This window comes from Mixophyes fleayi, chromosome 3 (genome assembly GCF_038048845.1).
Source record: "Mixophyes fleayi isolate aMixFle1 chromosome 3, aMixFle1.hap1, whole genome shotgun sequence".
Taxonomy (NCBI): domain Eukaryota; kingdom Metazoa; phylum Chordata; class Amphibia; order Anura; family Limnodynastidae; genus Mixophyes; species Mixophyes fleayi.
Window position 1 is genome coordinate 66,546,742 of NC_134404.1, and position 25,148 is coordinate 66,571,889.

Below are 25,148 nucleotides of genomic sequence, written 5' to 3' on the forward strand. Positions count from 1 at the left end.
TTATATTTTATATAGTAACCTAATATATAATAATTTTAATAAAATTAAGATGAATTAATTGGTTTGTAAAAAAAAAGATGTGGCAGCCCATCCTAAGTAACTTGACAACCTATGTTGAATCACAATTCATAAGTTAAGAACCCTTGGTCTAGGTTTGCAGTGCTGACGGTAAAATGTATATAGCATGGCTATGTTTGCAATAATGATAAATAACAAAAAACTCTTATATTCACTCATTAGGAGAAAAATGTAAATAATATTTATTATTAATTAAGACCACACAAAAGTAAAACACCAATATTCAGCTTTCATGTCTACATAGACACGTATATATTGTTAAAATTGTACAGATTTAGAATAGTGTAGTTTATTAGATATCATGGCAAGAATTCCAAGCAACTCAAATATATGAACATACATAAACCACCATCCTTCCCTACCACCGAAGGTTAGCTTAACATTTGTGGCCCTAAGCCTTTAACTAGGACCCAAAGGGGCATATTCAATTACGATTCCGGTCCGCGGGATCGCGCCGCGAACTTAGTCCATGGTACCGCAATAACGTGGCTTTTCGCAAGTTGCCCATAGGGTTGCGTACGAAAATCCGCATTATTGTGGTACCGTATTAACGGCAATAGTGCGCACTTTCCGCAGTAACGCACGTTACCGCGGACCGGAATCCTAATTGATTATGCCCCCAAGAGTCAGTATGTCATTGATCTGGGACCCCGGAAGAAGTGAATTATAAACAAACTAGTTGTACAGCTTACAGGTTTAGGAACGCTCACACGAGGCCATGAACTACAATTATGTCCAGATTAACTTAGCACAATATTACCTGAACCTGAAACAAAACTAAGCCTTAATAAGAGACTAAAGTCCAGTCCCTGAACATAAAGCCTCTGAAAGCTCATGTACTTTCAAAGGAAACCCCCAACTCAACACTGAAAGGTCAATATAACGACCAACAACAGAAACTCTAGTAAGTGTAACATGAAGTCTTCACACAAGAAAGATTCCAGGGTCTTCACTATATTGCCAATGGGCAACTATGGCTGCGAACATTGGGATGTATATAGTGGGCTGAGTCCAGCTGTACAGCTGTGCCTTGCAGAGTTATCTTCAGACAACCTGAGAATTGTGCTCCGGGATCAGCTTGTTCTGCAATAAAAGAGAGGTATGGAATTAAGTGAAACATATACTTGTAAGCATCAGGAATTCTGAAGGCAAAGACTGTATAAGCACTACTGTTAGACCGGCCAGCATTACCTACATTTTACTAGTTATGTTTCTGGAATACATGAATTAAAAAAAAATATATATATGATTTTTTCCCCCCAAAAAATACAATATATACAAATAGAAATGGAAGTTCTTATGGAAGCAAGTGGACGGCGCTTCAGAGGCTGCCAAAATGCCAGCCTTGGGGCAGATCGGCAATAAGCCTCACCAGGAGATTTCCTGGTCATGGGGCCACTTAAAACATTTTTTAAACTTTTTTCCTGTTATCTATATATTTTTTATGAAAGGGACCGGTATGGTAATCTGAGCGGCCCAAGCTAATCAGGCTCACCAAGGCCTATTAGTGGCTGGTCCCACTTTGATTGGATTCATGGTGGCTGGCCCCACCCTAGGGCTGATCTGTCCCTCCCCTTCCCATTCTTCACCTCCCGGTGGGTGTGTGATCCATGCCATGTGTGCACTAAGGGCAGAATGTCATCTGCTGAAGTGTGGGGGTGGTGGTGGGGGTATTGCTATAGTGTAGAGATAGCTGTGTGGATATTGCTGTAGTGTTGGAGTGGCAATGGATGTATTGCTGTAGTGTAGGGGTGGTGGTGGTATTGCTGTAGTGTGGGGGTCGGGGTGGTATTACTATAGTGTGGGTGGTGGTGGTATTGCTGTAGTGTAGGGATCGGGGTGGTATTACTATAGTGTGGGTGGTGGTGGTATTGCTGTAGTGTGGGGGTCGGGGTGGTATTACTATAGTGTGGGTGGTGGTGGTATTGCTGTAGTGTGGGGGTCGGGGTGGTATTACTATAGTGTGGGTGGTGGTGGTATTGCTGTAGTGTGGGGGTCGGGGTGGTATTACTATAGTGTGGGTGGTGGTGGTATTGCTGTAGTGTGGGGGTCGGGGTGGTATTACTATAGTGTGGGTGGTGGTGGTATTGCTGTAGTGTGGGGGTCGGGGTGGTATTACTATAGTGTGGGTGGTGGTGGTATTGCTGTAGTGTGGGGGTCGGGGTGGTATTACTATAGTGTGGGTGGTGGTGGTATTGCTGTAGTGTGGGGGTCGGGGTGGTATTACTATAGTGTGGGTGGTGGTGGTATTGCTGTAGTGTGGGGGTCGGGGTGGTATTACTATAGTGTGGGTGGTGGTGGTATTGCTGTAGTGTGGGGGTCGGGGTGGTATTACTATAGTGTGGGTGGTGGTGGTATTGCTGTAGTGTGGGGGTCGGGGTGGTATTACTATAGTGTGGGTGGTGGTGGTATTGCTGTAGTGTGGGGGTCGGGGTGGTATTACTATAGTGTGGGTGGTGGTGGTATTGCTGTAGTGTGGGGATCGGGGTGGTATTACTATAGTGTGGGTGGTGGTGGTATTGCTGTAGTGTGGGGGTCGGGGTGGTATTACTATAGTGTGGGTGGTGGTGGTATTGCTGTAGTGTGGGGGTCGGGGTGGTATTACTATAGTGTGGGTGGTGGTGGTATTGCTGTAGTGTGGGGGTCGGGGTGGTATTACTATAGTGTGGGTGGTGGTGGTATTGCTGTAGTGTGGGGATCGGGGTGGTATTACTATAGTGTGGGTGGTGGTGGTATTGCTGTAGTGTGGGGGTCGGGGTGGTATTACTATAGTGTGGGTGGTGGTGGTATTGCTGTAGTGTGGGGGTCGGGGTGGTATTACTATAGTGTGGGTGGTGGTGGTATTGCTGTAGTGTGGGGGTCGGGGTGGTATTACTATAGTGTGGGTGGTGGTGGTATTGCTGTAGTGTGGGGGTTGTATTGCTGTAGGGTAGAGGTGGTTGTGGTATTGCAGTACTGTGAGGGTGCGAGGGCTGGAGAGAGAACTGGTGTGAATAGGGGGGTCTGGTGAGAAGGAGTGAGGTGTCTGGTGAGGAGGGGGTCTGGAGAGGAAGAGTGACGGATCTGGTGAGGAGGGTGTCTGGAGTGAATGGGGGGGGTCTGGAGAGGAGAAGTGACGGGTCTGGTGAGAGGGGAGTCCGGAGATGGGGGGGGAGGGTCTGGAGAGAATAGAGGGAGATGCAGGGGGTTGGAGTACATAAATATATGATGCATAGTATGATAACATAAGTAATGTAAAAAAATCGGTAAAATAATAATAATTACTATTATGGGGAAATTTGTAAGCCATAATTTGATTTTGGGGCTAGTGGGAGAAATAGGTATTTGTATTAAATGGAAATGTTAATAATTTTATGTCGGGGCTGGTGACAGTCTGTTTGTTAAATATGGAGGCTTTTCATTTAATGTTGGGTATGGTGAGAAATAATTTGGTTTATTAAATGGGGATGTTATTAAGTTAATGGCGGGAGCTGGTGAGGGGTGAAGTATGTCTATTAATTAGATGGGAACGCTACTAATTTAATGTATGGGCTGTTACGTGGGGTATGTCTGTTTATTAAATGGGAATGTTATTAATTTAATTTCGGGACTATGGGAGGCTTATTTATGAAACGCGGGTGCTGTTAATTTGATGTTGGGGCTATATGGAGGGAAATAGACATTAACTGTAAATGCTAATAATTAAATTCTGGAGTTGTTGGACTTGTGTTTAAACAGAAAAAGCTACCGATTTAATGTCTGTCTGGTTGTGGGGAGGGAAACCTAGATTCTTCACTCACTGCTAAACTTTCCAGGAGGTGAGTAATAACAATCTCTTTTCCAAACAGGATCCCAATATTCCAGGATCTGTCTAAGCAGCAACGGAGCATAAGACACCAGCAGACAGAAGACACCGGTGATGCTTAACTGCTGAGAGGCAGCATCTACTGCCATAAAGGTACATTGTGGGGAAGGGGGGGTCACCAGTGTTCTGTTTCGCCCAGAGCACTAAAATGTCTAGTTACGGCTCTGCACCTTCTAAAAAGTAAAAGTGGAGATGTTGCCAATAGCAACCAATCAGATTCTAGCTGTCATTTATCTAGAATGTTATAGGTAGATATGATTGACTGCAATGGGCAAGACCTCCACGTTTGTTAAATTTACCTCTAGATCACTTATGGCTACCTTATACATTTCAGTGGCCACATGTGTGTACCTCTAGCTTTGAAAAGGCTGCACATTACCCTTAATCTCAGTAATAAGTTAAAACAGTACTTTAATCACCACCACATGCCCTTAAACTAGAACCCACATGTCACTCAAACTCCCTATTCACTCCCAAACACTTTTCAGACCACCCACTTTCCCTACAATACCACTCAGCCTCTTACTTTTTTTGCAAGAGCTAAGCATACAGGACACAAAGCAGAGAAAGGACTGACGAGACATAAAGCAAGAAACAGCTGTTGACCGCAGGTGAAGGGTCAGCGGGCAATATGCAGCACTTGGGTTAACTGTTGCCCATCACTGGTCTAGGTTCTCAACTTGTGGTATGTGTATCCCAAGAGGTGACATATAGATTCAAGGGGTAATTGTGTCTAATCAAATAGGATTCAAAACAACATTACTTTGTTAACATTTGTAAAATAAAATAAAACATACTACATTTATCAGAAGGGATATTTCTAAAACATTTAAATGCATAACAAATGCTTTCGTATTATTTTACCCATGATATTGGTGCTATGAATAGATAGGTACTTAGAGCAGCACAGTGGCTTAGTGGTTAGCACTTCTGCCTTACAGCACTGGGGTCATGAGTTCAATTCCCAACCATGGTCTTATCTGTGTGGAGTTTGTATGTTTTCCCCGTGTTTGCGTGGGTCAAAACATAGTAGTAGGTTAATTGGCTGCCATTAAATTGACCTGAGTCTTATTTGGTCTCTGCGTGCGCGTGCGTGCGTGCGTGCGTGCGTGCGTGTGTGTGTGTGTGTGTGTGTGTGTTAGGGAATTTAGACTGTAAGCTCTTGTGGGGCAGAGACTGATGTGAATGAGTTCTCTGTACAGTGCTGCAGATTTAGTGGCGTGTTAAAAACAGCTTCTGCTGCTGCTGAGGCATGTTAGGAATTTTTTAGTAAACGGGTACCATCACATGAGGGCATATGCTAAAAAAATAAATAAAGTTAAGAAACAATGGGGTAGAGAATATGATGCTTAGTTACCTGCACTGCCTCCAATTGAAACGTGAGACTCGGGATGTAGCCACATATCTTCCAAAGCCTTGACATCTGCAGGAAGAATGTCCGTGGAGGCCGCAGACTCCGCTGTGCTTAACACAACCTGATGCGACTGAATCAGAAGGTCCACGGTATGCCAGTCTCTAAGACATATACCCGGCGGTAACTTCAATGAATGCTCCACTTTGCCCAATAGAGAGACTTTTAGAACCTGAAGACAAGCACAGTACATTATGAATGGATTGTGGAACCACTATTGAGGCAGGAAAGACATATAAAGTGAATGACAGTGCAGAATTACTAAATAAACTAATGACAGTGATGTCTTCTACCTGTATCTCCCAATCCAAGATTATGGTCATTGTGGTGACATTCCCAGCTCCATACAATCCCAGCAGAACCCCACCACCCTCCAGCACTCGGAATGAGACTTGAACGGACAGACCCCAGGGCTCACTGTCCTTTGATGGAAACACTGCAAGTAGCAAGTAAAGAAAACCAAATAAAATATTGGTTACCGATCACATAATAGTCACACAATGAAGTGTTTTGGAAAGTAATTGTTACAACATTATAGAGACTCAGAACGTAAATCCATTTACATGGCGTATTTTGCGTGAAACCGAAACATGCACCAACGAATGCAATTCATGTACACACATAAATGACACTTTCGACAGGCTATGATTTGAAAGGGGGAACGGGGAGGGGAATGGGGGTATGCACGTAATCAATGTACAGTAAGGGTGTGCCAAGGTGTAGCGCATGCAGCAGATCAGATACATTTTTTTCAGTCGTATCACTTGCTCCAGCTACAGGACAGGTGTAAGTGGCGAGTGACAATGATGACGGCTGTGTATGCCAGAACATGTGTGTGCAATAAGCAGCAATTGTAGACATGTATTTTATGTGCAGTTGACATTGATAACCTCCTGCTAAATGTATTTCATGTAAAAATGGAAAAAAAAAACACAAAAAAAAAAACCAAACATTTTATTATAATACTATTTTATCAATGACTATTGGGGTATATTTATTAAAGTGCCATTAAAACGAAGCAGTTTTCTCCAAAAAATGGCCATCCATGGACGCATGGAGAACTGGCCAGTGACATGATGGAGAAGCTGCCACTGGCTTTAGACATGTGGCTGCCATGTCAGTGTTATTCCACACACCCAGTTTGAGATGCTGAAGATGCTTCTACCACCTCCCACCTGCCAAGGTAAGAAGCAGCGGGAGTGGGGGCATGCTACAATCAAGAGCTAACGATTGGCAATTACTCCAGGGTTGGAATAACTACTGTGACCCCTTTAATGGCTGCCTATTCATTGCCACTAGATTTAATGCTTTAGCCATGGAAGAAAAACTGCACATCAGATTTCTTGTGTTTACTGGAGGACATGTCAGAGAGTAATCTGGAGTCTAAACTTGCTAATGAAAAATAAATATTACCAAGCATACGAGCATATGAAGATAGACACATTTACATACAGCCTCGCTAACAATTAAAGGCTGAAACAACAGCGACAGAGTGACGACAACTTACAGGCTGCTTTGAATAGGGCATACCCATGGGCAGGAAAGAAAGAACCTGGCTCCTCATTTCTAAAGCATCGTCGGTTCTCATCCATCTCCATTGCATTATCTAGGGCTTGTGTGTTCTTCTTCACCCAGGCCCAGTTACGCATACACCCATCTAGAGCAGGAAGCATCTGAGCAGAGACAGCACAGAGCTGAGATCACTTACATAGCCATGGAATTCTGTGTTACTCTTGTAGAGGGTCATTTATTAACATAGGTACGCATGAGCTGTAACCTAAAATAACCAATCACATGCTTGTATTACGCTAGCAAGCACTAGAGCCGTCAAAGCTCATTGCTGATTGGTTGGCCTGAATGCCTGCACATTTACATTCTTGCAAATAATTTAAGGGACCCACAAATGAAAATTTCCTGGTATGAGGAGTTCACCAACTCCACAACCCCACCAACTTGTATTATTGAACGGATAATACAGGGTTTAAAAAGAGACTAGAAAAACATCTTGGTACTTATTAGTACTATAATATTGTTTATAATAAAGTAACAAACTGCTAGTGTCATTACATCACTGGGCTACTAGTAACATGGTAGTAAAGGGTCTCGTGGCGACTTAGTACCGGCCTGAGAAGCTGCACACTGTAGTCCACTGGAAGATCACCCAGGATGATGCGGAGCGTTGAGAGGCTCCGAGACATAAGTTCATTGTTCACATGATGCGTCAACATCACCACAACCTCCCCGTCCACTCTCACATCAATAGTGTTGATAGCACTGTCCACAGTCACCTAGAAGACAGCCAAGTACCATTAAGCAGACTACAGTCAGTCCTTACAATGTCTCCAAACCACTTCCACTGTAAAGTGGTCTTCTGCTACAGTAAACATATGCATGTGCTCCATATCATGTTTTTTTTTTTTTAACTTAAAAGTTTTTTATTAAGTTTTTAGTAAAAGAATATGTAACAAACATGGCAGTTACAACAGAGTACAGTGCATAATGTAGATCCAATAAATCAGTCAGAACAGCCCATAAACAAACAATCAAAAAAGAAACAACAAACAATAACACAAGAAACATTCAAATACACATAAGACAAAGACTTCAAGCGCATATCATGTTATTTTTAAAGATACTTTATCCCGTACCAAATATTTAATTCCAAATATATACAGAAAATATATGTATTCTCTATGCATTCTCTGGGCCAGATTTCACCTTTAGGAAGGGGGCAAAATAGACAAACACATATTAGCTGGAAACTGAATAAACAGAGGCTATTTACAAGCATCTGCAATAAGGAATATTCTCTCTTTTCCAGTTGGAACTGCAGCCTTTCCTGAGTACATAAGCTTGAGTGTTTTTTAAAGTTCTCCTCAGCATATGGTGTTTGGTGACCATAAAAAAGTGCAATTATGTTAATCCAGTTCATTACAATAATGTAGTATGCTAGAACACACTATCCTAAATATCAAACAAATTGCAATGTGGGTGAGCCCCTGCGGTTCCTCTACTTGGGAGAGGGGACAGATGGGATGTGAGCAAGAAATCTTGATTGCAGCTTCTGACAGGACTTCACGCTCACACCCCACCTGCACAGTGGCACAGGCCACAGGGATCCAGGTACAGTAATCACCAACTTAGCAAAATATATTGTGATGCTGACACCTGGCAGATGATACATACAAGTTCTTGCTTGATTAAATGATGCTTTTATTGTTCACATTACCAATAAGACAGCACACTTTCATAAGGATGAGACCAGGTGACCCTAACTCTGGCTAGACACAGTCCTTATGCCTAGTCACCAGTCAACTAGCTAGCATCGGTCACATTGCACAAATGAACAACACAGGTATAAATACTTCATTAGACCCTGTCCCCCACTTGTGTATGTTCCACCTAGGAGTCTTAGTTTGTAAGAATGTAACCCTGTCCGCAGCCTATACCTACAGACTTCCCAGGACCTTACCTGTCCCTATGCAGGTGAGGTGTAGCAAAATAATATTCTTTGTCACAATATGTAGTATCTGGTGCTACAGCTTTAAATACTTTTTTAAAGAAAATAAAATATGCTGGATAAATGTATAGTAGTTCCAACCACTTTCATTGAATACCCCAGTATCTAGTGAATGGTCAGGCTGCATTTTGTTGAGTATGTCTATAAGGGTGTGAACATCGCAGATCCACATTAAAAGTCCACGTGAAAAGATGTTTCCTGCTTTAAAGGACAATACATTTACATCTAACCGTTTAATACATATACATTGCATTCTTGTTCTACCATCTAGGCTTTTCAGCCATGTATTTATATTAGTTGTTTATTTGTCTTAACAGAGCTCTCCTGTGCTCTATGCATTTGATTCAATTGTATACAGAAAACATCTTTTTGTTGTATCCTAGGATCATAAAAATGAAGAATGATGACACAAAGACCTGGTGGAAAAGCACAGAAGGTTCTTATAGGGAAAAACATTGCATTTACTACTGAATGTGAATGCTGTGTATGAGTCAATTAATTCTTCCTCATCCAAAAGTACAAATTTCCATTTAAAACCAGAATACCGTACATGAATTCTACCTATGAGATACCGTTATTTTTTTAGTAAATGATTATTGAAAACATGTTGCTGAGGGTATTCAGCTGGTATCTATATTATTATAAGATAACTAGACTTTTTCTTCTTTAAAGTTTTTATTCTAATGCTACTATCCCAGGTTGTTATTCAGGACATGAGATGAGCACCGACTTAGACACTTTGTAGTTGATTCAATTAGCTGCGATGTCCCATCAGAATGTTGTAATATCTATGCAAGGTTTTAACCGGACATTGCTTGTAATTGAATCTGTCCCTTTGGGACTTAGAGTTCAACATTCTTTCATTTGTGGATCGTGAATATACACATTTCCGCATTGCATATGTGTACCGAAATGTTAGTTTATGTTTATCTTAGACTTGCGTCCCTTTACATGTGTAGAGGCAGCACGGGATGTGGGAAAGTGTAGGTTGAATGCAGTATGAGCTTATACATGAAAGTGTAGCATGCCCCCTTAAGATATGAATTAATGAGACATATCCTCTAAAATACACTCCTTGGGAGGCATCTCTCTTGCAGGTATTTGCAGACTTTCGTAAAGATACGTAATGATGGCCACCATTCCGTAGCGCCTTACTATTGGGGACAAACACAGTAATAATCAATAATCTGTAAAACAGACAAAAAGGTAAGAGGGCCCTGCTCACAAGCTTACAATCTATAGGTCAATGGGAGTCAGATACATGAGGTCAAATCTACATATTGCATGTTAGTCCAGCCAGATTGCAAAGGTAAAAAGTGATTTGCATGCTATTTGATCCAGTCAAACAGCAATGTTGGTCTGGAGTGAGAGGGTTGTTGTCTTGTGTGAACTGTGTAAAGGGTAGTAGTAGAGTAACCTAGTGAGGTTAAAAGGGTGGTTGAGGAAGATTATAAGCTTGCTTGAAGAGGTGTGTTTTCAGAGAACGCTTGAAAGTTTGTAGACCAGAGGAAAGTTGTATTGTGTAGGGGAGCGAAATCCAGAGAGTGGGTGCAGCTCAAAAAAAGTCCTGTAACTGGGAATGGCAGCATGTAATGAGAGTGGATAAGAGACACAGATCTTGTGCAGAACGGAGGTGTCGAGTTGGGAGACATTTTGACACAAGCGAGGACATGTATGTTGGTGCAGTTTTGTTGATGGCCTGTTAGTAGAAGAATTTTATATTGGATTCTGTAAAAAACAGGCAACCAATATAGAGACTGACAGAGTGCCTGAGCAGAGCAAGAACAATTTGCAAGGAAAATCAGTCTGACTGCTGCGTGCAAAATAGATCGTAGGGGTTTGAGTCTGTTTAGGAGAAGTAAGGAGGGAATTGCAATAATCAATGTAGGAGATGAGTGCACAAATTAAAGTTTTTGCGTATTCTGGAAATGCTTTTTTTAGATACATGCAGCATGATTTAGATATAGGGGGAAACAAAGGATAGTTGTGAGTCAAGAACCACAGAGCTAGGTAGCGAGCTTGCAGAGTGTGATATTTATGGTCATGTTTTCAACAGAAATAGAAATGTCAGATAGGTAACTTCTGTTGGTGGGTGGGTTTATTATGAACTCTGTTTTTGAGAGATTGAGTTTGAGTTGGATGAAATGGTAGAAAGACAGTCAGTAACGCGGTACAACACAGATGGCTTCCTGCTGCACTATCAAGCCGCTCTGTCAAGACACTATTCTGTCTTGTATAAATGACAGTTCATTGCATTATATTGTGTATGAATAGACTAATGTGACTTTTGCATTCATAACTAGTACTGTCAAGCTGTATCTCCACACTATTGCTGGGCTTGTGTATACCCGTTTGTATGCCTGACGTACACCTGACATAGAAATACTGCTGTTTTTAAATTTGGACATATCGTGAGACACATAATTTATGCGGCAACGTTTTTACTCGTGTGTTTGGAGAAAAAATGTGACGGACTCAAAATAAGTCCCTTTGGGATTTTCAGTGCAATTGATAAAGTCCATAGGACAACCCTGAAATAAATTAGTATCACATCTTACCTTTCTCCATTTACCATCGCTCACATTTGGCCCCCACTTGGAGAGAACCATTTGTCCATGTCCGTTGCTCATCTGTACCTCTAGTCGCTGCTCCCGTACTCCAAGCACAAACCAGTTATATTTCCCAATATCTCCATAGAAAATGATACCTTCTGAATCAAAGGTCCGGAAATCAAAGGAGGAGAGATTACTGTGGAATAAGGGTAGCCATCACATGAATGGAGTACACAAAGAGGACACCAGACAATAATATACATCCAGGCTCACAATAAACACAGTAGTGAGGTCATTTAAATGAAAAGGGCCATTTTTGAGCTTCATAAGATCCTTTGCTCCCTATATTGGCTGTCAGCTCTGCTTGGACATTCCAAGAAATCAGAAGTAGGAAGTGCAGTCTCTCCAGCTGGCATGAACCTACAAGTCCCTGCTACCTGGAGAGCTATAATTAAATGTGCATAACACAACACATTTTACTAAATAGCTGCATTAAACCTATGTTTTATACATATATGATCAGTGTTGTCAAATGAAAGTTTCCTGAAAACATCACATGTTGTTAAAAGTGTCAAGTTAATAGACTACTAAAGCTAGACCACTTTTTTCTACATACTGGGCATGAGTCATTAAGGAAAGTAAAGCAAAAAAAAAATGAGTAACTTTGCTCCTGGACAAACCATGTTATAGTGCCAGGGGTGCAAACTAGTTTATTATTTCGCATGTAAGGAAAATACTGGCTGCTTTTTCATGTAGCACACAAGTATTTGACAGCATTACTTTTACACTGAAATTTAAAGCTGATTTAGGACATAATATAAATCTGTCCCCACATTTTAAATTGACCTCCCCCTCCAATGCAACTTGGTTTTACCAAGGTGCAAAGCTACTATTTTGTTGCTTTACTTCTCTTAATGACTCAGGCAAATTTTAATTTAATGGCATTTAACTTATCTCTGAGGACAAACTTTACATAGATGAGCTTTAAACCTGCCAATTTGGTAATTTTATACAGGTGAGGCTGATATTGCAATATAACCCACTGTCCCCTGTAGTCCTGTGGCTCCAGCTAAGGAACTAATGATTGTGAATTCCCTCCCATATAGTTAGGGCTGCAGTTAAGGGCACACACTGTGGCTATGGTGGTTCTCCATGGTGGAGAATGCTGATGCGTTCATTTGTACTAGGATCTTTTCTGAGGAGTCTGTGGCAACCAGTACAGGGATTTGACACATACCTGTTTTTAGAATATTAAAGGCAGTTCACACCTTAGGCCTCATAACAATATGACATCTTTGTAGTCAGGTCATCACAGATTTGGTGATAGTATTATCATTCTAACATATGGCAAGTCAGGTGTGTTCCAGAACCCTGGCTATATGATCAAAGTGATTCACCCTGGAGTCACTATAATCTATTTCCCACTTGATTATCTTCAGGACGTCTGAGGTTACCCATGCGGGATGCTGAATGCGTTGCACAGACCCATATTATGTAGGTCATTACCAGCAGCTGCCTATTGGTTATTATTATTGTTTATTACACAGACTCTACATAACTAGTGCCCTGGCCTGAATCACATCCATTTTTTTTGCACAATCACAACAACAAAATTACTGTGATAAAATCTCTGATTTACCTATATATGATCGTTTTGGCTGTTGAGTATTGCTTAGCTGCCACAGTCACTTATCCCCTTAAATGCCCCATGACAAATGCTATCACTAGCAGTAACTCCTTAAATGTATAGAGAAGTGTAAAAAAAAAACTATACACTCTGTGATAAAAAAGGAGCCCAGAGAACTTTGTTCTGATGATTTATTTGACACCGTGGACCACCCCCTCCTATTGCAGACTGTTCTCTCTCTCTGTCTCTCTGGTTCTGTCTTCGCTTGGTTCACCTCTTACCTCACCAACAGTTCCTTCTCTATATCCACCTCGGGTTCTTCCCCCCACCTTCTTTGGTCTTCAATATCGCCTTTACGCAAATGACATTCAACCTTAAATCTCTTCCCCTGATTTTTTTCCCCTTCCTCCACTCTCATGTATCTGACTGCCTTTTCGCCATCTCCTCTTGGATGTCCTCACGCTTTCTTAAAATCAACATTTCCAAACCGAACTCATTGTCTTCCCTCCCACTAAACTTTAATCCCACCTTGATCTCTCTATCACTGTCAACAACACCATCTCTTTTGTTCCCAAACCTTTCTGCTAAGGTGTCACCCTCATCCCTCTCTTTTACTCAACACATCCAATCTCTTGCTCAATTCTGTCATTTCCAACTACGCAACATAGCTCGGATCCAACCCTTCCTATCTCAGGATGCCACCAAAACCATCATTCATGCACTCATCATCTCCAATCTCGATTACTGTAACCTTCTCCTTACCAGCCTCCCCCCCTTCTCCCACCTTGCCCCCCCCCTTTTGCTCTAAGACTTATCTTCTTTTCACGCCGCTCTTCTTCTGTCTCCCCCTCTGCCTTGCCCTTCACTGGCACCCCTTCACCTACAGAATCCTTTTCAAACTCCAACCTCCTCTGCATTCACACTCCCTCCCATTGCCTGCGATTGGCCAATGACCGTCGCCTCTTCTCCACTCTGATCACCACATCCCACGCCAGAATTCAAGATTTCTGCTGGGCTGCCCCCCTCCACATAAAATGTAGAAAACTCCAACCAGCCCCGGTGTTAAATCAATATAGCACCCACATTTTTTAAGAAGGCCTCCCTCCAGCCCAAACATTAAATTAATAGCATACACATTTAATAAATAGACCAATTTCCCTCCAACCAGCTCCAATATAAAATTAATAATGTTCCCATTTAAAAAATAAATCTATTTCCCTCCCTCCAAACAGCCCCAGCAATAAATTAAATATCATTTACATTTAATAAATATAACCATTTTCCAGAACCATCCCAGGCATTAAATAATTCATATTTAAAGAATATACCTAATTTTCTCCAAACAGCTCCACATTCAATTAACAGCTCCCAAACCACCACAGCATTAAATTAAAGGTCCAATCATCCCATCTTAAATTGATAGGCCCCACTATTAAATTAAATTGCCCCACCATCACCCCACAAATAAAATAGCACCCAATAATTAGCCCCCACATGCACTCCACCATTAAATTAATAGCCTACCTCTCACATTATATTAAGACTCCCCCTTCCCTCACACATAATATACTGCAGCTTCTTGACATGTTAATTATTATTAATAATACCTAAATTTAGTTAAAGATAAGGTACAATTTGTGTGAATTGAAAGGTAAGCAGTGGTGGAAGTGGGGTGTATATTGTAGTAGGCCATACCGCTACTTCTCATACTGCCTTCATTGTAAAATAATAAAATTCCATTCACTTGTTTACATTCCAATTATATTTTTCATAACTCCACTTCTAAATTTCCACTTCGACCACTGAGCTTAATATTCATCGTATGGAGCATATGACCAGCATAATTCAAAATTCTGCTAGATTCTTTGACAAAATATTATTCTTTAACTGCTGGGACCACAGTGTGATGCAGTATAATGATAAAGGAGGGCACAGTGTGATGAGAGGGACAGTAATGAGGGACCACAGTGTGATGTAGTGTAATGATGGAGGGCACAGTGATGAGAGGGACAGTAATGAGGGGTCACAGTGTGATGCAGTGTAATGATAAAGGAGGGCACAGTGTGATGAGTGGGACAGTAATGAGGAGCCGCAGTGTGATGCAGTGTATTATTATTATTATTATCCTTTATTTGTTTGGCGCCACAAGGGTTCCGCAGCGCCGTACACTGTACAAAACAGTAGACTATACAGGGTAAGACATTATTGAACAATAAACAATAAATACCAAACTTTAGAGGCTCCAGGCAGGCTAATGCAGTAAGGACAGAGCAGAAGAACAGGTATGAATACAGGAGGGAAGAGGGCCCTGCTCAAGTGAGCTTACATCCTAAGGGAGGGTAAACAAGACTCAGGCACAAAGGGAGTCAGTTGATGCATATGGGAGGGAGAAGGGGCCAGGAGGAGAGAGGGGAATATGGGTTAGGTGGAAGGATGGTAGGCTTTAAGGAAGAGGTGAGTTTTAAGTGCTCGTTTGAAGGAGCTTAGATTGGGAGAGAGACGGATGGAGCGAGGGAGGTTGTTCCAGTGAAGGGGGGCTGCACGGGAGAAGTCCTGGATTCTGGAGTGGGAAGAGGTGACCAGGGTGGAGGAGAGGCGACGGTCATTGGCCGAGCGCAGGGAGCGGGCAGGAGTGTGAATGGAGAGGAGGTTAGAGATATAGGGGGGAGTGGACTGGGAAAGAGCCTTGAATGTGGTGGTCAGGAGTTTGAAAAGGATTCTGTAGGGGATGGGGAGCCAGTGAAGGGCAAGGCAGAGGGGGGATGCGGAGGAGGAGCGGCGAGAGAGGAAGATGAGTCTTGCAGCCGCATTGAGAATAGAGCAGGAGGGGGGCAAGGTGGCAGAGGGGGAGGCCAGAGAGGAGGAGGTTGCAATAATCGAGGCGGGAGATAATGAGTGCGTGGATGATGATTTTGGTGGCATCCTGAGAGAGGAAGGGCCGGATGCGGGCAACATTGCGAAGCTGGAAGCGACAGGCTTGGGCGAGGGATTGAATGTGGGGTGCAAAAGAGAGAGGAGTCGAAGGTAACGACCAGGCAGTGAAGTTGGGTGACAGAAGAGATGGTGGTGCTGTTGACAGTGATAGAGAGGTCGTGGTGGGAGGGGAGCCTGGGGCGAGAAAAGACAATGAGTTCAGTTTTAGAGATGTTAATTTTGAGAAAGCGGGAGGACATCCAGGAGGAGATGGCAGAGAGGCAGTCGGATACACGAGAGAGGAGGGTGGGGGAGAGATCAGGCGAGGAGGTGTAGAGTTGGATGTCATCGGCATAAAGGTGATACTGAAGACCGAAGGAGGAGATGAGAGCACCAAGGGAGGAGGTATAGAGTGAAGAGTAGAGGGACAAGAACAGAGCCCTGAGGGACTCCGACAGGAAGAGGGGAGGGGGTGGAGGAGGAGCCAGACATGGATACAGAGAAGGAGCGGTTAGCGAGGTATGAGGTGAACCAGGCGAGGACAGACCCAGATAAGCTAAGAGAGAGGAGGGTTTGTAGCAGGAGGGGGTGGTCTACGGTGTCAAAGGCCGCAGAAAGGTCGAGGAGGATGAGTAGGGAGAAGTGACCCTTGGATTTGGCTAAAAGTAGATCATTGGTAACTTTGGCCAGGGCAGTTTCGGTGGAGTGCAGGGGGCAGAAATCAGATTGGAGAGGGTCGAGGAGGGAATAGTCCGAGAGGTGTCTGGTAAGGCGGCTGCAGACAATCCTCTCAAGTAGTTTAGAGGCAAAGGGGAGAAGTGAGATAGGGCGATAGTTAGCAGGAGAGTTGGGGTCAAGATTGGGTTTTTGAGGATGGGAGAGATGAGAGCGTGTTTAAATGAGGAGGGGACCACGCCAGAGGAGAGTGATAGGTTGAAGAGGTGGGCTAGGTAAGAGCAGGCAGCGGGAGAGAGCGAGCGGAGGAGGCGAGAGGGGATAGGATCGAGAGGACAGGTAGAGGATGGAGAGGATGGAATAAGTGAACGCACTTCTTCACTTGAAGTGGGGCAGAAGGAGCACCAGAGTTGGTTGTTGGGGGGAGGTGAGGGGAAGAGGAAGGATGGAGGGGGATGGGAGGAGGAGATGTTCAGTCTGATGGCCTCGATTTTGGAAGAGAAAAATGTGGCGAAGTCAGAAGCTGAGAGGGAAGTCGGGATAGGTGGGGGGGTGGAGAGAGGAGGGAGTTGAAGGTGGCAAAGAGGCGGCGGGGGTTGGAGGACTGAGAAGAGATGAGGGACCTAAAGAAGGATTGTTTAGCAAGGGAGAGAGCGGAGCAGAATGAGGGGAGGATAAATTTAAAGTGAAGGAAGTCGGCCAGGGAGCGAGATTTCCTCCAGAGGCGTTCAGCAGTGCGAGAACACATCTGGAGGAAGCGGGTGAGTTTGGAGTGCCAGGGTTGGGGAATGAGGCGTCGCTGGCGGACAGAGGAGGCCGGGGCGACAGCATCCAGGGCAGTAATGAGGGAGAGGTTGTAGAGAGAGGAGGCCTGGTCAGGGCAGGCCAGGGAGGGAAGAGGTGAAAGGAGAGTATCGAGAGAGGAGGAGAATAAGGCGGGGTCAATGGCGTCAAGGTTGCGCCTAGTGAAGGTAGATTTTGGCGAGGTGGGAGCCTGGGAGGAGGACAGAGTAAAGGAGAGGAGATGGTGGTTGGAGAGTGGGAAGGGAGAGTTGGAGAAGTCAGAAAGATCGCAGAGATGAGAGAAGATGAGGTCCAGGGAGTGACCAAGACAGTGGGTGGGGGAAGAGGTCCACTGAGTGAGGCCTAGAGAGGTGGAAAGGGAGAGAAGTTTGATGGTGGCGGGGTCAGAGCAGTTGTCAATGGGGATGTTAAAGTCACCAAGAATGATGGAGGGAAGGTCAGAGGAAAGGTGGTGAGGGAGCCAGGCAGCGAAGTTGTCAAGGAAATGGGAGGTGGGGCCAGGGGGACGGTAGATGACAGAGACGCAGAGGTGTATGGGGGAGAAGAGACGGATGGAGTGTACTTCAAATGAGGAGAAAGAGAGTGAAGGTATAGTGGGAATGACCCGAAAGGTGCAGGTAGGGGATAGGAGGAGGCCCACTCCGCCTCCTGGACATTCGTCAGGTCTGATGGAGTGGGTGAAGGAGAGACCCCCGTAGGAGAGAGCAGCAGGTGAGATGGTGTCAGAAGAGGAGAGCCAGGTTTCAGTGATGGCGAGGAGGTTAAGAGAGTTGGAGATGAAGAGGTCATGGATGGAGGGGAGTTTGTTTCGGATGGACCTGGCGTTCCAAAGGGCACATGAGAAGGGGAGGGAGGGAGGGAAGAGGGGAGATGTGGATAAGATTATCAGGGTTGATGGAGCGAGGGGGGGGGTGAGAGATGGGACAATGAGAGGTGGGACCATGAAAGTGGCGAGGAGAGTGGATGGGTATAGGAGCTGAGCGGGGCGGCATGGTGGGAGACAGGGGGCAGGGAGCAACACAGGGGAGCAGGGAGCAACACAGGAGAGAGGAGGGGACAGAGTGAGGGGGGAGAGGTGAGGTGCACTCAGAAGAGGAGGCTAATGTACAGGTACTATGAGGCGCAGTGGATGGGGAACAATGATAATAGAACAGTGGATGGGGAACAATAACAATAATAATAAATGACCGATTAAAGCAATAAGGTACAGCAATAGTGGGGAATGAGAAGGCAGAGCAAACGGATAATCAGAGCAAAACAGTCATGTGCAGCTGAAAAATAGTGCAATAACAGTCAGAGAAGCAGACAATCAGGAGAGCAGAGTGATCACCAGTACATCCGGATCATGAGTGTCCACGGGAGCAGAATGTCCAGGATGGGTGCCCACGGGAGCAGGAGGACTGGGATGAGAGTCCACAGGAACAGGGGTCAGCGGTGGGTGGATCACAGTGGAGCACCAGGCAGGAGAAGATCCAGAGCAGGGAGGAGGTCCAAAGAGATCCACAGAGTCCAGAGCAGGCGGGAAAAGGTCCAGATCAGGGAGCGGCACGTGGAATTCCATCTGAGTCAGGCAGGGCTGGAGGAGCGGGAAACGGAGTCCGAACCAGGAGGCATCAGGCGACAGGAGGTTGGCTGAGGAGACCGGGCCAGGGAGGCATAAGGCGTCAGGCATCAGGAGACTGGCTGAGGGGACCGGAGCAGGAGGCATCAGGAGACAGAGGCAGGAGGTGATGGCGGCGTGGAGAGCCGAGGCAGTAGGTGGCAACAAGCAGGAGACTGCTGGCAGCAGCGAGGCGTTAGGAGCCCGAGACAGCTGGAGGCGGCGGGACCCCGAGATCCGACCGGAGACAGCAGGAGCAGGGAACAGCTGGATGGTAGGCCCAAGCAGCGGCCTGCAGTAGGAGGAAGTAGCGGCAGCCGGAGGTAGGAGGAAGTGGCGGTCAGGAGAACAGGCGGCGGGACCCGGAAGCGGCGGTCACGGGCTCAGGCAGGGCCAGGAGTCTCCCTTCACAATCGTCTCGGCGGCCGGGAGTCAGGACCAGGTGAGAGACCACGAGGAGGACGCAGCCACGGAGGGGTGTGAGGAGGTCAGAGATGAGCAGCATGCTGAGGCATCTCCAGGTAAGAAAATTCGGGGCCCAGATGGCCGAACATGCAGGGCTCCAGCGGAACGCTCAGCAGACACGTCTGGTCACCTCAGAAGCAGGTGTGCTGTCATAAAGGATATAAGGACGTAATGATAAAGGAGGGCACAGTGTGATGAGAGGGACAGTAATGAGGGGCAGCAGTGTGATGCAGTGTAATGATAAACGAGGGCACAGTGTGATGAGGGACAGTAATGAGGGGCAGCAGTGTGATGCAGTGTAATGATAAACGAGCGCACAGTGTGATGAGGGACAGTAATGAGGGGCAGCAGTGTGATGCAGTGTAATGATAAACGAGGGCACAGTGTGATGAGGGACAGTAATGAGGGGCAGCAGTGTGATGCAGTGTAATGATAAAGGAGGGCACAGTGTGACGAGGGACAGTAATGAGGGGCAGCAGTGTGATGCAGTGTAATGATAAAGGAGGGCACAGTGTGATGAGGGACAGTAATGAGGGGCAGCAGTGTGATGCAGTGTAATGATAGGAGGGCACAGTGTGATGAGGGACAGTAATGAGGGGCAGCAGTGTGATGCAGTGGCCGATGTGTGATGCAGGGGGTGCAGCGTGATGTGTGACGGCAGATAGCTTAACCTTCTACTTAACTATAGCAGTATATGCTATGGACTGTTTCAGGGAGGGGGGCCCAAACCAGTATCTTGCCTAGGGCCCCATGAGGTATAAATCCGGCTCTGATTAAATATGTGTGCCAGGTGGGCTCCTAGGGGTATTTTACAGTTGTCCATAAACCCCTCACCCTGAAAGCGGTATCTGCACGGTATGCTGAAGCTGTCTGCGGTCGCAGAAAGATCAGTAAGAAAGAAAGGGGTGCATGCAAGATTTCATGCCCGTCACGTGACGCAGCCTGAGCGTAACACAGCAGAGATGGCGCCCCTTATACCCCATCAACAGGGACCACAGCATTTCTGCTGAGAGGTGAGTGGCTGTTACTATGCTATAAAGTATATTTGAGACACTGGGGCCTATTTATAAATAGGGCCCCCAGTTCAGCGATACGTAGGAGTTTTATAGCTGTAAGCTATACTAAGTATATAGGGCTTTCAGTTACAGCATTGTGGGAAAAATAAGTTAAAAAAATAGATTACATTTATTAAAAGATATATATATTTATTTTAAAACCTTTCATTAAAAATGCTTTATTCCAAGAATATATTGTTTACAAACTATTTGAATCTGTTGTCTCCATCCTGTGATGGCAATAATAGAACAGGTATTGTAGCGGTGCAATTACCACCATGATGCTTGTTACATAGGCTTCCCCTTACAAACATTTGGAAATCCCCCTTTTGAAATCCTGCGTTTGCCCCTGGTTACACACATCCTAACTGTCCAAATGTAGGTGAGACAAATTCAATATTCTAGTAGACTGTCCTGCTGTACCCATAGCTAGGATTTTGTCCCAAAAGCTGGAATGTTGGAAGGTTTGACCTGTTCATCATTATTCTGCACAGTTATTCAGGATGGTGGAGTGTTTTAGGATAGGGGGTGTCACTCCCATAAAGTGACGTGATCACACATCCTTTTTCAGAGAGTGTCTTCTGATTCTCCAACATAGTATGTTGGGATATACCCATTGATTAACTATTATAACTTGTTTTGTCAATGTCAGTTAATCGGGAATTTTACCGATTGGAAAATAAGTGTTCTGAGTGAAACAAATGGTGGAAAACAGACTGCCTAGGTAAAACTGGGAAACATGAGGGCAGCACTGCCAAGAGTCATTCCAAGTCCTGGTACCGCTGCTTCTTGGCACGCAGGGCCTCAGGGTGTGAGGCCGTGAGGACCCCCACAAGTTGCACATGCAGCCTAGGCTAAAAGCGATGCTGCGCTAACATCATGGGTGGGCCGTGACTGTGTTAACCAATAGGAAGTTATTGGACAGTATAGTCACTTTGTCCAGCCTTTACTGTGCCATAGCTGAGATTGCAGATGGTGCTGGGGATGCCGTCCACCACTATAATATGCCACGGCTAGGCCCCAAAGGAAGGCTTATGTACTTTGTACCCAACCTCCCCTTCTCTGTGCCCTTTACATGCTAGCACAAATGGAAGCATCGCATGGTCTTAGCACCCATATTCTTAGCACATTACAATTGGGTACAGTGTGCATCCGTCCGAACTAGATAGTTGTACATGAAACGATATAGATGTACTATGCAGCCTGTCAGTAAGTGCCGGGACTACTCCCACTGGCCTACTGCACTCATCATACTGCACTCTTGTTATCATATCTCTGGCGTTAGTCAATTGCACAACACATAAGACTACAGACCAGCAACCTCTCCCCACTCTGGTATTAGAGATCCAGGATCAGGGTGTTGGTTGGAACATGATATTGAAATGCTGAGCAGGTGCCACAGCTAGTGGCTGCCACTCTATGCATGAGCTCCATTTTGCATATATTGAAAATGTGGCCTGGATCATGTTGCAGATAAAGTGTAAGTAGTAAAATAAACAAAACAATTTCCATGCTAGACCTAGACACGTAATAGGTGATGTATATAGTGAGTACACCCTTATTATCAGTAAACATGGTATAGATCCCACAGGACTAGAGACCTACACTTCTATAGGGGAAATATGGGATACTGCATTCCCTATTGTAAATGATACGGAGTGTAGAAGTCACTGAGGAGTTCTGTGACCATATGAAAGTAAGATGCTGTAGGTCAGGTGCTTTTATACAGGTCCCAGAACTGTGAGGCAACTTCTAATAGCCATAATTATTTACACTAGGGGTTGCATTATTCCTTACAATACACATTTTTGCCTAATGAACACTGAAGCACTGTTACTGCAGATAGTATTTATAGGCATTTAGATATATACGAACACCATGATCATATATTATGAATAATATACAACAACAATTCCGCTTCCAGGGAGGTGTATGCCCCACCTGAGAGCGGAATATCATGCAGAATCCAAAGTGGGACATAGATTTGATCAAATAAATTTGCTCTATTAGGTCAACTTTCATATCTGTATTTGCCTCTCTTGCTGTTGGACACTATCCCGTGAATACATCACATATTGTATCCTCCCCAGACTATCCACAGATGCCAGATGGTTATTGAACATAATGATATGTTTGATACCTAGTTAAGTCGGAGAGTTGGAATTCAAGACGCAGAACGTTCTGTGCATCTCCATTCCCCAGGTACAGACTGTCTGTGGATCTTACCGGCTTTCCAGCAGAACAGGAGACCTGAAAAACACATACCCTAGTAACTACTTGACTGCCAAAGACTTGCTTATTCCTACTAATTATAAGAGAGGTAGACACTGGGATGAATTTCTGATATGACAGGTACTGGGTCATTACAAAATGAATTGCCATCAAAAGTCAACTTTTGGACGTTTTAGTAAACAGGTGACATCAACCACGCAGACCAATCTGAAGATCATCCCTGGATAAACGTAAACTGCAAATCTGAAACATTTTACTGGTTATAATAACAATGGTTCAGTTACTTTGTTATTAATTTTATTCCTGGCATAAACCACACTTCTATTGTTATTGTTTGTGGCTATGTGCTCAATTACCATTGCTGCAAGCCATAAAATTTGACTGCGTTTAATGCAGTCTTAAAAATTTACTCAGTTGCTGATAGAAGTTTTTCATTAAAAGCAATGGCAAGCAGAAAAATAATGCAACATAAACATAACTGAATCTGTTAAACTTGATTCCAATTCACCTATGTACTGCTATAAAATATATATTAACTTCCATTGAAGTAATTTCCATTTAAAACATTTTCAACCTTGTTAACAGTAAGCACCATTGTTATCCTATCTGCATCAAACTGCGGAAAATGTGAAGTGGATGTATAGCACTCGGGGAAGACAAAAGAAAAACAAAAACATAAATTGGTATTCTGTCGATAAAATATTCATGTCTGGACACTGATGCATTAGTTGCAATGATTTAAATAAAAAATAAAAAAAGTGACTACAAAATGATGATGGCATGTCACAGAAACATTTTGTTACAGCTACATTTTGTCATAGAAGCATTATGTCACAGTGGTTTAAAACTGCTACACGCTCTGTAGACCTCAACAAAAGGGATATAATGGTAAAACAAATGTGCCGGATTCTGGCGAAAATACATGCAGCTAGTGCCAGCAAAAATAGTTAACGCGACTCCTTCCGTTCACTAACTGAATAGAACTGAGCAAGCTTTTGAGATAACTTGCATATCTTCATCAGACCTATTCAGTTAGACAACTTTACTGTTCTGCATTTATCTATGCTACAATGCATGGTGGTTCCTAATGTAAGATTAAAATGTATTTGCAACATATATTTTCTTCCTTGGTCAACATAGACATTTCACTGCCAATAGAGAAAGGTATAGAGGAAAAGTAGCTTCAATATATTAACATATAAACACCACTCTATCCATTCAAACTTAATGTACACAAACAAGTGTAAAACAAATTAATGATAGAAAAATATAATTATGAAGTCAAATATGAAAGCAGACAAATTTGTTAACACATCATCAATGACAGAAAGCTTACTGCCCAATAAGTATAGTCACTAAAATGCCATTATATAATATAAACAAGACATGATATAATTATATAATAAAGGTGATAATGGATCAATTCTTCAATCAATACAGATTATTAATTCATACACTGTATTTGAACAGAAATAGGTTATTAATCTTGTGATCACCCACTTTTTATTGGGGAAATTGATAACATTGAGGAACACAGAATAACAATATATACTTTATACCAATACACACACCACCACATTGACCTAAAACTCACTCAGAAACGAAAGAAAATAGATTTCAGAAAGGAAACAATACCTAGAAGCTTCTGAATGAGTAAAAGATAGGTAATACAGGAAGAAAATTATTACTTGTAAATTAAAAATGGCTCTACCTCTATAAAGAAAACCTAATGGATGATATAGGCTACATTAACATTAATATTTCTCAGTTTATGTCAAATTATTATGTGAAACATTTGCTGGCACAACAGTGTCACACTTAGGACAAGTGAAGTCAAAGGCAAAATGCAATGTTTATGAAGAAAGACCCATTGGGGAGATATTTATGTAAAAGTGCTAGATGCAGGTGTGCAATAACCCCATCACCCACAGCAACCAATTCTAAATCAGCTTTGATTGATCTAGAGCAAGTTAAACAATGGAAACAATTGTCTGATTGGCTGTTATGGGTCACTGCAGGTTTCTTAGAGACACTAGTTTGGTTTTGTATTGTACTGTAGAATATATTATTCTAAACATAGGTGAGCTGTACTAAGTGTTACCTGTTCTGTGTGATCCTGGTTGGGGTCAGATAACGGGGTTCCTGCTGTAAAATCTCCATAGGACAGCAAGAACAGGATGACAGGAACGGGTACACAGCTGAGAAGCCTCATTTTAGATGCTGTGAGTGTGAATGGCTGTCACATGCTCTCTGTCTTTTATATAGTGATAGGAGGGGACTTGGGCTTATGTCCCTTTTTCACAGCCCAACCTTGGCTACAACCATAACAAGTTCCTAGAATCTGCAGATGTTTTCCCAAGAATCTAGCAGAC

General features: G+C 43.7%; 1 protein-coding gene across 1 annotated transcript; it reads right to left on the reverse strand.

Annotated features, from left to right (window-relative positions):
* Positions 1-236: 236 nt before the first annotated feature.
* On the reverse strand, positions 237-25,020 carry LOC142143633 (sex hormone-binding globulin-like). The gene is made up of 8 exons (XM_075201617.1): positions 24,878-25,020; positions 22,685-22,794; positions 11,412-11,601; positions 7,454-7,621; positions 6,841-7,006; positions 5,627-5,769; positions 5,280-5,505; positions 237-1,161 (listed from the first exon to the last, which is right to left on the reverse strand). Exons 1-8 carry the CDS (start codon positions 24,986-24,988, stop codon positions 1,031-1,033), a joined length of 1,245 nt encoding a protein of 414 aa, XP_075057718.1. The 5' UTR covers positions 24,989-25,020; the 3' UTR covers positions 237-1,030.
* Between the last annotated feature and the right edge of the window lie 128 nt (positions 25,021-25,148).

What these genes read in the sequence shown, in the direction of transcription:
- LOC142143633 (XM_075201617.1), bottom strand. Translation starts at nt 24,988, where the DNA reads ATGAGGCTTCTCAGCTGTGTACCCGTTCCTGTCATCCTGTTCTTGCTG. An exon ending in ACCAGGATCACACAGAACAG is followed by an intron (nt 22,795 to 24,877) that starts GTAACACTTAGT and finishes TGTGTTTTTCAG; the next exon opens with GTCTCCTGTTCTGCTGGAAA. An exon ending in CAACTCTCCGACTTAACTAG is followed by an intron (nt 11,602 to 22,684) that starts GTATCAAACATA and finishes CTTATTCCACAG; the next exon opens with TAATCTCTCCTCCTTTGATT.